Source organism: Epinephelus fuscoguttatus, linkage group LG21 (assembly GCF_011397635.1).
Source record: "Epinephelus fuscoguttatus linkage group LG21, E.fuscoguttatus.final_Chr_v1".
NCBI lineage: Eukaryota > Metazoa > Chordata > Actinopteri > Perciformes > Serranidae > Epinephelus > Epinephelus fuscoguttatus.
This window is the reverse complement of record NC_064772.1, coordinates 24,361,767-24,379,982: the sequence shown is the minus strand read 5'-3', so window position 1 is coordinate 24,379,982 and position 18,216 is coordinate 24,361,767. Positions and strand designations below refer to the sequence as shown.

General features: G+C 41.8%; 1 protein-coding gene across 1 annotated transcript in view; it reads right to left on the bottom strand.

Moving 5' to 3' along the window:
- stau2 (staufen double-stranded RNA binding protein 2) overlaps positions 1 to 18,216 on the bottom strand; it is a 123,611-nt gene that overhangs the window by 87,401 nt on the left and 17,994 nt on the right. The window contains exons 7-8 of the mRNA XM_049564651.1: positions 9,612 to 9,771; positions 3,209 to 3,316 (exon numbers count right to left, since the gene is read on the bottom strand). Coding sequence (XP_049420608.1) covers positions 3,209 to 3,316; positions 9,612 to 9,771 — 268 coding nt within the window. The remainder of the gene's footprint in view (positions 1 to 3,208; positions 3,317 to 9,611; positions 9,772 to 18,216) is intronic.

The following is an 18,216-nucleotide window of genomic DNA, read 5'->3' as shown; positions in this document are numbered from 1 at the left end:
GGGAAGAGAGAGGTATGTAATGCCAGCAGAGGGAGGGGATAATTGGCTGGATGCAGCTTGGCCTTCAGACAGTTTAGTTTGACATGGCACAGAAAAACAAATGTGGCGTGACTGATGTGCAGAGATGGAGAACAAAACTAATCAACTAACAGTTTTAGAGTGCAAAGAAAATGAAAAGACGGCACTTGGGAGACAAAACTGTTTGCTTGACGTGTTTCCAGCCTCTCTCCACTTTAAATCATGCATTTACAGCACGGGGAAAAGGCTGAACGCTGTCGTCACTGCAGGCACACAAATCACCACTTGTGAAACAGGCAAAGAATAGCTGTTGACGGAGATATGGATGGATGGTTGAAACGAAGACAAAGTGGAGAGAAGTTACTGATTTACTGCCCATCAGACGGCAGTAGTGAACAGTCTCCAGACTGACAGTGAACAGAGCAGACTGTTTGGAGAAGTGTGGCTGTGGTCTGCTTTTAAAAAAAACCACCACTGTCAGCTTCCAATTTGGATGGTCTGAAAATGAAAGCGGCGTAATTGCTGACAGTGACATAACATGACAGATAATGAATCACATCAATCCAGATTTAGCTGGCTGAAATTATTAATAGCAGTTCCAGGAAGGATAGCCATGTCATGCTCTGATGAGCAAATGCGTTTTCTGACAAAGAAGATGAGAAAGGGGAGAGAGGGGGGTGAAAGGGAGGATTGGACAGCTTTCCAGATAATTTCTGCAATGTTGTGTAAACTCTTATTAGCAAGCAACGTCAACAGCTTGAGAAGAGTCTCCCTTCCTTCCTTCCTTCCATCCCTGTCTCAGCGTTCCTCTCACCCCCATCTGCCTATCCCTCTAGCCTCAACAGGCAGCCACCCCTCTGTGTGATTTTTGGGAGTGATGGTAGGAGAGGTGGAAGGCAGGGATTCTGTGGAGGAAGGGAGGGGGCACGCAGAGTAAACTGAGCCTCCCTTGTTTTTGGCACCTTGCAGAGTGCAGTAGAAGAAGAGGGCCCGATTGGGGAGGGAATATTGGATGCGTCAGCTGAGATACGGTGAACGCCAAGGAGAACAGACCCTGCAGGTCATATGAGGACACACTCAACTTTTTTATGGTTGTGGAAAAGTTGGGGACAGTGGCTCTGGTGGTTAGAAAAGCAGTGGTAGGGTTACCTGTAATTCCCAGATCAAAACTGCCAGGCATAACTAAAACACTGAGCAAAGCTGTTTGGGCCTCGTCTTATCTAGTGGTACGTGCCAGTAAGAGATTGTGGCAGCACTGGGCATCCCCCAGCTGAATTTCTCAAGGTCACCAACCCTTCTGTTTCTCAGAAGCAGCTGTGAATAAGAGTATGTTCTGGCTGAACAAACAAGCCAATGCAGAGGTGGCTTAAGATTCATTTCCTCTAATGGTCACTTCATGCTGGGTGTTAAACTGACTAAGAATGTACTGATGTGAGAAGGAAAATCCCAAAGATGTTTTTCTACAAAGTATCACACACATTTTTAAATACCCTGCAGCTGTTTACCTCCTCCGAATTAATCACTGCCTTTGTTCAAGTTTTAAGACATCTTATACACTTGAAATAAAATGAAACAGGAGCGCTCTGTCACACTGCAAAGGTCTTTTTGATCGCAACAGATGAGGTGCTGTGAAGATCTGGCTCAGCAGATGACAGTGATGGAATGATTAGGCTCACTGTTCCAGTACAGAAATGACAAAGAAACACAGCTCAGTCACAAATAGCTCAGAGTACAAGCAGCACTGCTGGTCAAGTGCTGAATTTCACTTCATTAAGTCTGAAAATCTCCAGCTGGAAACACTTTTTATTTAATGCACTGAAATTGAGGTAATTTGATGCTTGATACTGAGCAGCTGGACTTGTATTTTAATGGCAATAGCTCTGTATTGATTGCCCCAATGATTCCCATCATAAGTTATTTAAGTGATGAGCACGGGGCAACAGTTCTGCCTCTGTGTCTGCCTCTTAGCAACATCCTGCGGCTGGAAACCACAGTAGATGACACAGCTAGAACCTACTGAATGAAATTTTTATTTTTGTCTTTTAACTAATTTGATACAATCATGCTGTAATTCTGTAAACTGTGCAGGACCCAACATAGACAGTAAACAGAGCAATGTAATGTAATGTAACAGAATAAAGGCATTTGGCTGATTTGAGGGGGTGTCAGAAAGCAAAGGGTATTTTAACAGATATTTAATAACCGCAGGGTTCACACTCAACTTCTTTAATTTCCGGAGACTTTTGCACCTTTACTAGATTCATCATTATAAGTTTTTATTAGTTATGATGTGGAGGCAGGCACTTTTCAAGCCCACAAAATTTAATTTCGTATTCCAGTTCAGATGCCAAGTTTCATATGTCAAGTTGAATTACAGAGAAAATTGCGCAAAATAATGCAAGATATTTCAATTTTGTTTTTATTATGTAGCACTGGAGCCAAACACAACGATGTCTTAGGTGTGATTAAACTTTTGATAACCTTATAAAAGTCTGATTTTGTTTAAATTTGCTTCACAAAGAAAGATGTACTGGATGGATCATGTAATAGATTACACTGAAATGTACAGGGATGTCTAATAATCCAGTAAATCATATTTAATGTTTCCAAACAGTGTAGGAATAAATGTTTCATTCAAACACTGCAGCTAAAAAAATAAGACTTAAAGAAGAATATTGGATGTTAAAAAACAGGTTTACAAAAAAATATAAGCGACAAATATAAGCCCATCAAATTTTGTGCACAAGGCTGACTAAGGAATCAGTTCCACAGTACTGAATTATCGTCACTGATCGTCACTTTATCAGCTGAGTCACCGCCATAAGCAATGGGACAACGTCACTAAGACACATGCCAATGTTGTTCATCAGTCCAGAAACACATGGAACTTCACACCATCAGAGTTTCCACAAGCCTTAAAAAGGCAGTGATCCATCTTAAACTTCCTGTGCACATATCTTTTTTTTTTTTTTTTTGCTCTCTTTAAGATAAGCGACCTCACTATCGGGAAATTAAGAAAAAACGGGTAAACACACACACATCCTTGTTCAGATCTTATTTCCTCATCATTAGGAGATTGAGCGCTATCAGTGTGACTCCTTCAATGAGTTGTTTAGTTTTGTAATACATCGTGACAACACATTTCCTATCTGCATGGCCTATTCTCATAATTGTTGTTTTTTTCCCTCACCTCGAAGTTGACAGATAAGTTCCTCTTCAGGGCAATTTCATAGACCAGGCTGATCTCCGATTTGCTGGCATCAGTGCCTTCCTCAGTCTCGCTTTTTTCCTCTGGGCTCTGGAAAAGAAGGAAAAAAATCAGAGTTTGTAAGTTTCTAAATGGTCTATTGTTCTGTAATACTCGTTTAAGTAATGCATTAAATTTTATTCATGAACTGTTCAGTATGTCCAGAACTCAAAGGTGTGAGAGCCACCTGAAAAGCTTTTTAGTTATGTTAGATACACTACTTCTTTCAGGTTTGCCTGGCTCATATAACTGGCATCACTGATATGGTGAACACAAAAGAGAAGCCAAAGCTGGAAGAGCCTCTGACATCTGTATCTCTTAGATTAGACCACACAGAAATATGGACACTGTTCAACTAACTAAATGCCAAGTTATATTATGTCTGTGGAAACAGCTATAATTAAAGAGGCTAATTCATTTGAAATGGCATCACCAAGGTGTCTCTTCACAGCGAGGTGTTTTCCCAATGGCAACAATAAATGCTATAAAGAATGCTACATGTATGAAACCATATTCAGCTGTAGAGAACACAAAGTGCTTGATGCTTGCTATCTTCATGTGCAGGTATTTTTATTTAAGTTGGTCAAGTTTAAGTTGAGTTCTTCAACATTTGATGCAAGTATTGTGGTTAATGTCGAGGTTTTTCTTAATAAATGGAAAGACTAGAATTACTGCCTTGCAGTTAAATGCCTCCACCAGTCATGTTGCAGTTTATGCCCATATCTGTCCAAACTCATAATGTATGTAGTGAAGACTTTGAAAAAATCAAATAAAAGGTGTTAAGTGTATTATTTGTGGAAATGTATGATTCCAGTGAATAATTTCCAATGAGAAACATGCTGCCTTCACTTAGATACTATAGCCCTGTTTCCACCAAACACTTTGGGTATGGTACCTTTGGAACCAAAAGTAACCCTTCAGACATGGTACCTAGACCCTAGGTCCATTTAGCGTTTCCACTGCAAACAGTACCCATAACTGTGGGCAGGGTTGTTGTCACTCACTGCTCCGTCCAGCACTTGCTGTATTTCCTCATTACTGGTGACACAGGTGGAAATCTGCACCTGGTTTATCGTCCACAGAATGAGGCTGCATGCTGACAAAATAAAACAGGCTGCAGTGAGAGTCTCTCTCCATGGAATATTTGAAAATAGTGGGTTTGTGCATTAGCCCTTCTCAGGCAAGCTCAGGGGTTTAATGTTGCCATAGACCAACATTTTGCGACCCTTTTTTCCCCCTCAGAGTTAGGATTAGAATATATGCATTTCACATAACCCGGTCAAAAATAAATATATATAAACGCTTGAAGATCCACTCATTACTAAAAGTGTATGCCATATAAAAACGAAAGTAATGGTCAAAGTCGTCACAGTGAAATTTAAGGTGTGTTGATTGCTTCACGCCGTCACCTCATACATTGAGTAATATTACAAGTTAATGTTCCACCTTAAAAGTTGCCGGCTGTCACCCCAGTGAACGAAACTATTTTCTCAAACTCCAGCTGCTGTGAGAGGCAGCAAAACATCCTTTCATTTTATAGTTACAGTTTACTAATAAAAACTCTCCACAGTATGAACAGTGGTGACATGAGCCTCAAAACCAGCCACAACTCAGCCCTGAGCAGAGTGACCGTCCTCTACTGACCAATCAACAGACTGCAGTGTTCACAGCTCCACCTTTTAGTACCAGATCTGTGTGCTGGGTACCCCAACAGAGGGGGGACCAAAAATGGGGACGTATGGAACGGTTCATTTGGTACCATCCACGACTTTTCGCTGAACCGTACCACATTGCTCGATGGAAACAGAGCTTTTGTTTAAAGAGACTGATAAACATGGTGCATTAACAATCAGCTGAACCTCAATATCAGAAAAACCGAGCTTGTGGTGGACTACCAGGGGGAAAAGATAGAGCACAAAGTTGGAGCCATGACAGTGGACAGTGGAGTGTTTCAAATATGGATGTTGCTGCAAAGAAGCGACAAATTCTAAAACATGGATACTTCACACACATCTTTAACCCTGCAGCACAAAACTATCAACATAGTTTCAAAGTGGAAACCTAAGGTCAGTGTCACCAATTCAGTATCTGACTAAATGTCTCCAGTTCTACTTTAGCAGTTTAGCGTTGAATAATGGCCAAAACAATATGATGTCATAGTGAAGTTGACCTTTGGCCTATTGAAAATAAAATGTAATCACTTCTACATTTTATCCTAGTAGACATATGTGTGAAATTTTGTCATTATTAGGATGTGAATTCTAGAGTTATGGCCAAAAACGTCTTTTGTGAGGTAACTGTGACCACCCAAATCTCATCAGTTCATCCTTGATATCAAGTGGCCGTTTGTGCCAAATTCGAAGAAATTCCCTCCAAGCGTCACCGAGATATCATGTTAACGAGAATGGGACTGACAAGACAGGCAACCCAAAAACATAATGCCTCCTTCCACAGCTGTTGCCAGTGCGGGGGCTTAAAAATGCACTTTTTGTTTTCCCTGCTTTTATGTACCAAAGAATACCAAACTATGACCCTAAAACTATGGCAAATATCAAACCAAGAATTACACACCTACAGGGTGGATGTCGGCCAAGCTGCTGCAACAAGAAGCCTGTCTGTTTTCTGGCTACGATCTTTATCTGATACAGGATTGAGAACTCAGTATTCCAGGACATGACTGGTGGTCCTCTGTCTGTACAGGAAGGTCTCTTAAAGGGGTGGTCCGGTGAATAGGAGAATCTTTGTACATATTAACGCTGATGTAGATTGTCAAATTGTTATTTGTGAACATTAAGAGCTGTCTCTCCCTGTAAGAAAAATAGAAGAAGGGCTCAAATTTGGAAAAGAAAAGACAGTTAAGGTCATTGGGAAAGCACCAGCAGGTTTCAGTGGAATAACCACAGATTATTATTTCATTCACAGACCTAACAGCATCGCTATGTTAAAAATTTGAATATCCTTTTCTCAATCCACAAAATTTGCCGCCCATGAAACTATGAAGTAATTCTGGACTTAATATCAGATGACTCAGGTTTAAGCCTTCAGTCTGCAGCCCTCTGTAAGAATGATGGTTTGATTCACCTCTGAATAGGACTCTTGGTATTGGTCCCTCTTACTAATAAAGAAACCTAGTTCACGCTATAGAGATCATATCATCAGCTATACAACAAGGGGCTTTCGGTGCCAATTGTCTATGGGAATGCAGAGCGCTGTCTCGATCTTTATCTTCTCATGTCCAGCTCTTTGTCTGATTATATCTGAATGGCTGCGGTCTTTCCCTTTGGGCTTCTTCCCTTCTCCTGCCTCATTGTGTGACCTGATACGACGCATGATTCATACTGCGAGTTCTCTTGGATTTCACAGGAAACGGTCACGTGGTGCGATGCACCTACCGCACCGAGCAAAAGACCTCACATTGGCAAGAGGTGTGTTTATGTGTGTGCAGTGCTTTGTTTTGTGTTTGCTTATACGTACATTTCCTGTGTTGTATTGTACGAGGACATGAGAGAAATCCGAGAATCCAAAGGGCGTCATCCATTCTCCCTCCTTGAATTGTTTATTATAATTCTAATATCCATTCATGGTTTCACGGTTACGTATCCCCGCATCCCTGTTTCAAGCATTCTTAACGTGTCTGATTAATAGTGTGAATCCTCTCTCAAGGCTGCATTTAAAAGGCAGCCGGGTGTAGATGTCCGCATCTGTCTGTGGGTGTGTATTAGTGTGCAGACCGGAATGACCAAGTAGACTGGAGACCTTCCTGTGACAAAGACAAATAGAGGGCTAAATCTGACTTTGGTGCTGCTTCTACTTATGAATCTATTGGACGGAGAGTCCTGGGAAAAGTATAAACAAGTGATGATATATGGGTTCTTCACTTGCTTTGAGACATGAACTCTCACGCCGAAGGAGTCTGAATGAACAGTGACTGTGGGCGAACAGAATGCTTCACATTCACATCAATACTCCTGAGCAATCGATTTCGTAATGGGGCAAAAGGATTCTAGATCAAACGATGGGAAGAAGAGGCTCCCAATGGACCGAACGACCTAGTTCTTGAAAAAGTAACTGTTTGTAAAAGGTAACAATTTCACAGATCTAAACACATCCTCGTTCACACAATCATGCCATGACCTTGCAACCTTTTCCCTAGAAAGTAATGATAGCCAGTCGAACCGCTGACTGTGAGGTAATCAACATGCTTCTTTTCAAGACAACAAGAGCACTTGTTAAACAGCAGACATCACAATTTTAATATCATCTAAACCAACTGGCAGGGATTTACAACTTCAGTCAGCAGTTTCATTATATAATCTTTATTGCCTGAAGCCCTGTTAAGTTGGAGGAGCTCTTTTGTGTTTCCTAGGGTTACATATTGTTGCTCTACCTGTGTATAAACACAACGCAGTTAGGGCGTCACTGATATATACCTGTGGTCTTCCTCAAAATACTGATTTGACAGCCTATGGTTAAAAAGAACACTTTTAGCCCGAGGGCGTCCACACATCTACACATGTAAGAGCACGCGCGCGCACACACACACACACACACACACACACACACACACACACACTCACGTGGAGACAGGATGACAGACATGTACTGTAGACACAATGTGCCTCAATTTGTAAAGCAAGACTCAGAAGCAGCAGCAAACAAAGAGCACATTTATGGAGGCCGACGCCACAAGACAGCGAGTCAGGCAAGTGAGAGGAGCCAAAGCGTTTTGAATAACCATCGGCGATGCCAGGCGGTGAGGATATGGGGTAATTTGATTTCCGGTGGGAGATGATAACAACAGTTAACAGCTATGCCTAAGGGGAAACTCTGGAAAGGTACAGTGACATTGGGAGCAGGCGGACTGAAAAAGGACAAATTGAAAAACAGAGAAAATACACTCCTGCCAGGCACAAACAAAAACTGTTGAGACCACAAGGCTTAAATTATACATCAGAGTAATTAGAGCTGAAGCAGATTTGGACTCAATCTGATGAAAGGTGGTTATGCATTCATCTTAGTATCCACAAAAAACACTGCGTAACACTCTCAGTAGAGCCTCTGTGGGGAGAGCACGTACAGATCAGCAGTGCAAATCCTTTGACTTTTCATTAAGAGAAGAGTTTTAAAGCGGGAGGGGGGGTCAAGCAGAGAGACAGTCATGTGAGGTGAAAGCAGTTAAAAGGTGACGAATGTGCTGCAGGGATGAGGTTGGAATGACTGGAGGACATTTTAAGTGGAGAGTGGTTTGACCTCTTGAGAGCCGGAAGAAAAAGGTTTTAAAATTTTGATTTTACAGAAGTATTTCACTGCTGGAAAGATGGTCTTTTAATAAAAAGCATTGTTGTCAATGCAGAAGACGGACAGTAATACTTTTGAAATTGGTTCAAAATGACCACAGAAAACAGAGCAAAAGGGCTGAGGCATTTGCTTTTACTCAACAGGTTGAAAATCTGTTACTACAAGAATGCACTGCAATGGACCAATAAATGCTCATGCTGGTGTATGACGTAATGCGAACTTGTCCGATTTGACACAGGAAACAATATGGCAGCCAGCTGGTAACAAACAATCTTAAATAACAGCTAAACAGTTAGTGAAATATGTTTCTAAAAACGACTGAGGTGAGAAATGGACAACAGAATATGGGGTCATTATTGATCAGCGCTGCTTAGTTTTACCGTCTGATCTTGAATTTTTTTCAGCCTCCGTTTATTACGATACAGGAAACAGAATGAAGTCCACTTCCTGTTTACAAATTCTCAAATTACAACTAAACAGTGCACTAAAATATGTTTCTGATAACATTTTAGGTAAGAAATAAACAACACAGTAACAGAATTTTGGTTTATATTTGATCAGCACTGCCTAGTCTTATTGTTTAATGAGTTTGGTTTGCGTTTGAGAGAGACAGAGAGAGGGGCGACAAGAGCTGAAGAAATGTAAGAAACATGTCACAAAGGTTTTTTTAAGTGGACATCAGGTCAATCTTCTCCAACATTACAGTATATTCCCATTACGTAATTACATTAACTTTTAAGAAATGTAATATTAACGGTATTGTGCATGCTTTACACTGATTATACAAAGTGTGTGTGCATGTGTGTGTACAAGACAAACAACCTCTGTTTACTGTCCCTTGAATCTGTATTAACAAACTAAAACTTCAGAACCCTGCTTTGCAGCTTATATCAGAAGTTCATTTAAGCTTTTATGGCAATAAAAATGTTCTGAAGATGGTGACAAGGATTCTCAGAGTGGAAGTCAACAAGCGCTTGTTAGACAACCTCTGGTGCGCACTGCTGTCATAAATCTCTTTGTTTCCAAGTGCTTCTGTGTGTGTGTTTACCTGTGGTGGCCGTTCAGGGATAGGTTCATTGCGCAGGGCTTGCAGGGCCTTCATGGCAGCGTTGTGTCTGGCTGCTTGGCGGGTGCGTCCCTCGCCAATAAACTCATGGTTCCCCACAGACAGCTGCACATAGAAGATCTTAGGAACGGGATAATGGTACCTGGAATGATCAAAACAACAGAAAGAAAGAAAGAAAGAAATATTCATTATAAGCCTCCTAAATTGGTTTATTAAAAAGCATACATATATCTATAAATACAAGAAAAACAAGGGAAGGAGAAGGCTCGGACATTATGAGCCAAGTTATCAATTCACACCGTTTACACTGTTCCCAAATTAAAGGCCCACCACTTCATCAGGGTCAATTACTACACAATAGCCTGTTGGCCAACCACTTGACTGATGCCTTGCTATTGAAGCTCAGCTCAGGGATGGCAAACAAAGCACAGGGACATATATATCCTCTCCTCTTTCTTCTGGCCCAGAACATAGATTTTCCTCTCTTTCTTTGGGTCCTGACAGAGCGGGACTGAGCTGTCACTGCGCAGATTTAGAGGTCTGCGAGTCCGCGTGTGTGATACCCCCTCCTGGGTCAGGGGGAGAGGGGCTGAGAATGTCTGCCGGAGCGAGGACAAGGAATGAGAAATAGTGGGAAAGCTAACAAGAGAGGAGAGGAATCCAAACTTTTTAATATCCGTCTCTTTGTCCTCTTTCTTCTTCGCCAGTACACTTATATTCACAAGGACAAACAGCCACCATATATAGTAGATATAAATTGATAGCAAGGGATGAGGTTCATGATACTATGTCTTGAGTCTAAATGTATTTAATAATTTCATGTTTGGAAAAGGTATTGAGCTTTTGAAGAGAGAATAAAAAATCAGCAGTTAGTGAATGTGGTCGAGTTTATTAAAACAAGCTTTGTAGTACAATAGTAGTTAAAATGATGGATGACGCAAATGCAATGTCACCCACTGGTTTGTGGACTGTTTCAAAGCCTTGAGCTTGGCATTTTGGCCACTGCCATCTTGTATTTTTGGAGCCAGAAGTGACCAGATTTGGACGAGAGGGTGGAGCTGTGGATGAGTGAGGGTTGGATCGGATAGACTGCCTCACAGACAGCCAGTCACTCAGTGGCCAAACCCAGAATTACACGTAATGTTGTTTAAATAAAATCTAAATAGGTGAGTAATATAAAATTCAGAGACCAAATCTGTTGTTTGTACCAGGCTGTAGACATGTGTATTACTGCTGTAAAGTGGGGCATTTTAACATTCGGGTCTATGGGGATTGACTCGCTTCCGTAGCCGACCTCAAGTGGCCATTTGAGTAACTGCAACTTTTGACACTCCTTGTTGGCTTCACTTTTTACCCCCAGAGACTGCCACTTTAGTATTTGGTCATTAAACAAAGTATTAGACAATTAAAAATTTGAACTGATGATGGCATCATATGAAAACTCAGGAGATTACCAAATGTATTACAATTCCTTCAGAAAAGGACATAAATGAGTGTTCCAAATTTCAAGGGAATCCACCCAACAGTTGTGCAGAATTTCACTCAAAACCACAAATGTGAACCCGATGGTGGAGCTTGAGGGAAAGTCACAGGATTACGAAAGGCACTGGTATCCTTTCACTCAGACCCATAAATGGTAAAATTGGTACATATGAGATATTTCACTGGATAAGTAAAACCTTTGACTTGCTGATGGTGTTATGAGAAAAATCAGGGGATCACTAAAGTCATTAGGATTAATCCTTGGGGCACCGCGGCTATCTGCACCAATGGTGTGTTTCATATGTACAGGGAGGTTGGAATTTCGGAGTTCAAACTGGAATGCCCACTAAGGTTGAATTTCCACCTCAGAAAGCCTGAGGAACCACCACCGACCTCAAAATCTGGTATTGCCAACATCTTGGTTTTCCAACTTGTACTGGAACGTGGTCTACTCCAACCTCTGAGTTCCAGGGTAAATGGAACACAGTAGAAATACTATGGAAGTAGGTTCAATAGTTTTCCAGACAAAGTCAGTCTGATGGGGGTGCTACAGCAAAAGCCAGGGAATCACCAAGTCGGTAAAATTCATCATCTGGAGACCATGGATGTCTGTCCAAAACTTCACAGCAATTAATCCAATGAAGTAATATATTTCAGTCTGGACCAAAGTGGTGGATTGCTAGACCGACTGACAGACAGAGAGACAAATGTGTAAATGTGAGAAAATTGACTTTGTGAATACAGTAACATTTCAAAATCTGCCTCACAGTATGAATGCACTGCCGGTTTCACTGTGAAGCTGCCACTGGAAGTGTTGGCAGTGCTGACAAAGTTTGCCTAAGTTACCAAAACTCACAGTATAACCTCCAATCTTATTTCCAATTCCTGTTTAAAATCATGACTAACTTGTTGGCTGGTTCTCAACCTGCCTGACTGTCCAAGAGATAAGGCTGATCTTGCCTCATCAGTCTGTTTTAGCTGCGTCATGTTCTTCCCAGATCTCAGCTGTTTCGTTGGTAAGTGCCGTGGTGTCACAACAGACAGAAACTGTGGCCAAAACCATAACAACATAAGACCCACGTTGTCATAAACTGGAAACAACCATGAACTTGGTTAAGTTCTGCAAAAGCATTTTTGGCATTTTTTTTAACCAAAATACCGGAAATGCTGCCTCTTTACTGACAGTAACTCCTACATGATAACTCTTAAAACACATCTGTCATTTCTCTGAATATCTCCCCCTGTCTTCCCCCTCTCCTCATGTCTTTCCGCAATCCCCTGCTCAGCAGGCCTAAGAATGAGTCAGCGTTTTACTCCCAGAATTACAGCAGGTCTTTCTCCAGCCCACAGCCCTCCTCTCATCCGTCTGCTCTCAGCTCCTCCTGGCCACAGGAGCCTTCCCTGGGCGGGGGCCTGCCTGGCCCTCGCACGTCAAGTGTGGCCCCAGGGTCTCAGAGGACATGCCAAGTGCAACATGGGCTCCAGCCAACAGCACTGAGCTGAGATGGGAGCAGCTGGGGCTGGAGTGCTGAGTACAGGTGCAGAGAGGAGGAGAGAGAGAGAAATAAGAAAGAGAGAGGAGGGAGACTGAAGGGGAGAGGAACAGAGAGAGGGAAGCAAAGACGGAGAGAAGAGAGAGAGGGACGTGGAGGGAGGCCTGTGGGAGTCCCTACTCCACAACGTGGGAAAGTAGTGGCTTACACACAAGCGAGTCAGCCAAGAACACAGGCGAGCACACGCACACACATCAAAATCATGCAGACAAAAAAGGCAGGAAAATCACGTCAGCGCTCCGTGGCCAGTACAAAAATCAGCACATGCTGGCTGGACCTGCCTGTACTGTGTTATCAATTATTATTTTTGTTATTATTATTACTACAGAGAGGGAATTGGACCAGGACACCTGTAGGGAGGGTGTGGAGACTGCTGAAAGAGAAAGAAAAAGAATTTAAAAAAAAACACCACTGTGTCTGTGTGATGTGTGTGTGTGTGTGTGTGTGTGTGTGTGTGTGTGTGTGTGTGTCGGCTTTGACTCAGGGATGAGTGACAAAAAAAAAAAAAAACAAAACCGACTGATGCCATGATTCAATCAAATGATAACTCATCAGCATTTAGCAGTGAGTAATGGATTTGACTTTGAGGAATGAAGCTTCCCTGCAACTTTCTTTTAATGTGAGCCAGGTTAGTTAAGGTTTCTCTTTCATCTTTAATCACTCAAAGACTCATGCATGAACACACACAGACACATTCAAAGACACCGAAGCTTTTGAGCCCACACACAGTCCTATACTGGGAAATGGGAGATATGGTATTGCAATTATTACTATAAATGACAGGGTGACATTTCGGCTGGAAACTATTTTCTCCTGTAGCATGGAAAACTACTTCCTGTCTAATTGCCTGTGTAGGGAAAAAACAGCTGGTTTCTCCTATTGCATGTGCTAACACTTGTTCCTAAGCAGAACAGGTTACTTCTCTTTATTACCTTCATAATTTTGCGGCATATTTACATTTATGGCACCAGATCCAGCCACTAGTTTCCATAGCCCATGAGTCATGTATGTTAGTAAGTAATGCCAGGTAGGTCGTATCACTTTAATGGCAAAAAACACAGCTCACATGCAAGAAAGTACCATGGTCACATGGTCTTGTACCACAAGGCCGTGGGGTACATCTAATGAGAATGTATCACAGACATGGCTTATTGCTACCAGCCATGACAACGTCATCGTGGCTGAGATTGCTTATACCTTGTCAGTCTGTACGTGCTTCTCAAAGCCAAGGAAGGATCCATAAACGGCTGAATTTCAAGGCTACATCATCAAATCCTGTTCCAGGACTGTTCCAGTATCAATGATCCTATCGAAGACAGAGTTCTTCCTTCAGAGAACTTTCAAGGATGCATGTGTGTATTCTCAATGGGCATAAAGTACCCGCAACTCCTTGCCCATGTTTTGCTAGACTCACAAGTCAGTCTTAGGCGCTTTGCTTAACTAAAGACTGATGTCTTTCTCCCTGATTTTGTGTTTAGATGGGCGGATACAATTTCAGAATTTAAAAAAACTCGTTGCAGAACCAATAGTAAATCTCTTGTGCTCGTAAACATAGTCCGACTGCGTTAAAAGTTTTAAACAAAGTCGCTGCAAGTCCTTCATTTCCACAATCTTGTGGACTGAGCACACGTTTGATAAAACGGAGTTAAATCTCTCGGCATCCATTTTCAAGCTCTCTGTGTGTTTGTTTCCTTGCGGACGAGAAAAGGGGGAGCGCAAATTTCCGGGAGAGCGTGTCCTTTTTAAAAATGCAAGAGGCCTTGCTTTGTTGCCGGCCGTTTTCTCCGGTGTGTTAAACACACTTTAGAAAGGAGTGTTCCCAGACTATCAGAAGGTGGAGATCTCTGATTGTCTGGTGGCGAGACTAATGTTTTGCCAGAGCTGAAAGTTGGGCCTCTTCAATGACACATACCTGGGCACTCGCTAGCCTGTTCCAATGTGTGTTCACTGAATGCTAGGAGGGAGTCTTGCCTAGCCTTTGCACCTGACTTGGAAGTACCCGTCCTACAAGGACGCATCCTTGACATTAAGAAGCAGTGTGTGTGTCATTGTGGTAAAATGTGGTCTAGGCTAAACCAACTGTAGCGGGAATTACCACAGAAGCCATTTTGAGTACTTGCCAACTGTTTATGTCTGTCTGTGGACAGATTTGGTCAACATGACAACGCAAGATGTAGGTATGAAAGTTTCTAGGTGTGGAGTTGAGATCAAAATGAAGGCTGAGTTCGAAGATGGGATTGGTCTAAGCATGGGGCCAGCAGTGTGGGGATAGGAAGTAAATAAGGAGTCATTGTCCTCCAACTTTACGCCACTGGCTGACATACACTTTACATCGTGGATCGCTGTATTGGATCGGATCGAATAGAGTGATCCCATTGCAAGATGGGCTTGAGTTCCATAGCTACTTTTCCTTTACTTCATTGTTTTGGCTAAGCATGGCATTTTGCAAAACCCTGCATCAATTTCAGATGTTACAGTGAAGAACAGTAGTCCATTTATAGAAGGGTGACCACCACAGATGAACAGAATAAAAGACAAGATGCAAACAAATAGTGGCATGAGAGCTTGTGTAGTTCTATGGATGCAAACTGTAAATATCTGGCCTGTAAACACATGACATTGACCAGCTGCAGATGTGTATAGAAAGCAGTGAACATTTCAACAGCTTTGGCTGGCAAACCTGTGCAGACCGCAGCAATGAAAACCAAATGCAGCACTTCCTTTTAGTCATAAACCTGCCATTTTGCCCATGAGAACACACATTAAATTCAATTATGTTTAGAATATATTGCCGCCCTTGATCGGCTCAGTCAACTGTGGCGGTTGTTAGGAACCTCATCGGTGGTCATCTTTACTTCTCATTAGTCGTAAAATATCCAATAAAATACAGATTAAGCCGTTGATACTTGCAGCAATTCATGTACATGCGTCTCAGTGATCAAATAATGTAGCACAATACGTGATATATGGGTGATCTTAGTGTGGGTGGGCTCTGTCATTTATGGTAGAGTCTTGTATATTTTGTGGCTGATTTTTGTGTATATGTACTGCTCTCTGCATGATTCTGCCTTTGACTGGTGCTGAGATAATTTACACCCAGATTGGTCATCAGATGGTGCAGTCATTGTGGTTTGTCTGTGTTGCTGGGTTCTTTTGATTATTTGTCTCATCTGTTTGTGCTTTGCTGGTGTGCTACTCCTTAAAACAACTGTAATGACTACATAAAAAATGGAGCAGTATTATGCTAGCTTGCCAGTGTGGTGCTCGGATTGGTTGATAATCATGGGTCGCATTAACAGTCACATTGCTGGATTTTAGTCCTAAATTACAAATTTGACACTAAAGGAAAGAATTGAAAGAATGAAAGAATATTTTGTCTTGTCTTGCATCTATGACTGGCATCATGTCCAAGGTGTACGCCGCCTCTTGCCTAATGTCAGCCAGTATCAACTACAAAGGCTTGCAACCCTGTTAAGGGTAACTATTTAAGACTATGGATAGATGAACAGATGGATGGATTTTGACACCATCAGCTGTCCAACATGCCTCATAGCAGGATCTAAAAACCCCCTTTTTAAGTGACAAAAACGGACTTCACCAGCTTTATATCAGAAAATGTCAACTGCCATCCGGGACAACCCAAAATCACACAGTGTAAAACGTGTTTCCTATGACAGTTGTTTTGTCGGTGAACCCTGTGAGTTGTAATGGAGCCAAATTATGTACCGTTACCTTTGTTAAATGTTGCTGTTGTCCCTGGATTAACATGAGAAGAAGAAACGATTGCTAGCTGCTAGGCTAGTTTACACAATGTAAAATGTCATATACTTGTGCTAATAACATTAGCATGTTATATTTGTGGGGAAAATATGTCCATTTGATGTGTGTTTGAAATTGTCGCTATAAGGCCATATTTAATGTGTGTTTTGAATCAACTAAACTTTACAGCACTTCACAGAAACCTCTGCCGCCGACTAGTGTTTTGGAGGTGTAACTGCAAGTGACAGACACACCACTGCAAAGTATGAATGCTCACAACGGTGTAGGCGACGTGTGTAGGGTCTGCCACACAATTATAAATCCTGCTTAAAGGGGCCTTTAAAGGTAAGCCAAGCGTACTTAATAACATGTTTATACTATTGTTAGTGTGGCCAGGCTAGTTCATAGGCCATGCACTTTCAAGCTGGTTTTACACTTAAAGAATTTACTTGGATGAATGCATCATTTACATCTGCATACTCTGAATTCTTGATATGTACAAATTAGTGAGAAACAAAGATTTGACTGTCAGTTCATTCATTAACAACTGCCCAAAAGGGTAAAGCAAGTCCGCAAGAAAGTGATTCATTTGGTTAAAGTGCTCTCTGCTGCATTCAGCAGTGCAGACCTGTGTTACTAAGTGTTAATTGAGGCAAATATTCTGAGAACCACTTCGTTAGCCCAGGCTACTGGTGGTTACTTTACAGCAATTAAAGCAAACTTGCCTTAATTGGGTTGCTCTTGTGTTAAGGACAGAAACACGTGTACTCTACGACAGCAAACAGCAAAAGAACAGCAGCCAGGAAAAAGTGGGCCAACCAAACACAGACAAATAGCGAGACATGAATGAGGGAGCGTACTGGCCCACTTAATCTTCCAGCATCTGTGAGCTTGACCACCAAGACATCTACTGGCCACACATGCAAACACAAATAGTTGCATGCATTAAACCACAATTACACACACACACATCAACACACACAACTGACTCAGTCTTGTAAAGGGCTCCAGGGCTGTACTGGGATTAAAAGGGTGACAGAGATTTGAGGGGGTGGGGGTGGGGGGAATGCAAAAACTTGGACAGACTCACTCCTCCACCAGCTGCACTTTGCTCCAATCTGCTGTCAGACCTTTACTTGTTTTCTCTCCCTCCCAACATCCATGCTTCATTCCCCGTGTCCATCACTGATTGCTTTCCTTGCCTTCAGCCTCACGCAATTGCTAATGTAGAAAATACACAGTGGTGTGAGAAAGCAGTCCGTGTCATCGTGTAAACATGATGTTGGGGTGGGGGGGTGTAGTCAAAGTTCCTCGGACCCTATCTGAGGTTAGAAACCACTAACCCACATGGGAGAAATGGATTCAATATGATGGTCGAGCTGTGGTTTCACATGAAATCATTTCTTTGTCAGTAATTGCTCATTAAGGGGTCATTTTTCCACGTAGCCCTCATACATAAAACATAAAAAGAAAAGCTAAGGTTGTTTCAACCCACTAATGTCGATGTCAGAGTCTTCACTAAAAGAAATAAAGTGGTGTTCAAAATAAATGAAAAAATAGATCAGTAATGGCACTGGGGAAAAGAAATATATTTCTTAGAATGATGTAAAGACCAAATTCAAATTTGATAATTGTATTGGAAGCCATGATGACCTTTTTTTTAATCATTTGACATCAGAAGAATATAATCAATTTTGTGCCTATACCTGTCGTCTGTTCTATTGGCCATTTAGTTGAAATCAAGATAATAAATGGGAAATAGCATCAATAAAATAGCAATAAAACAGACAGCT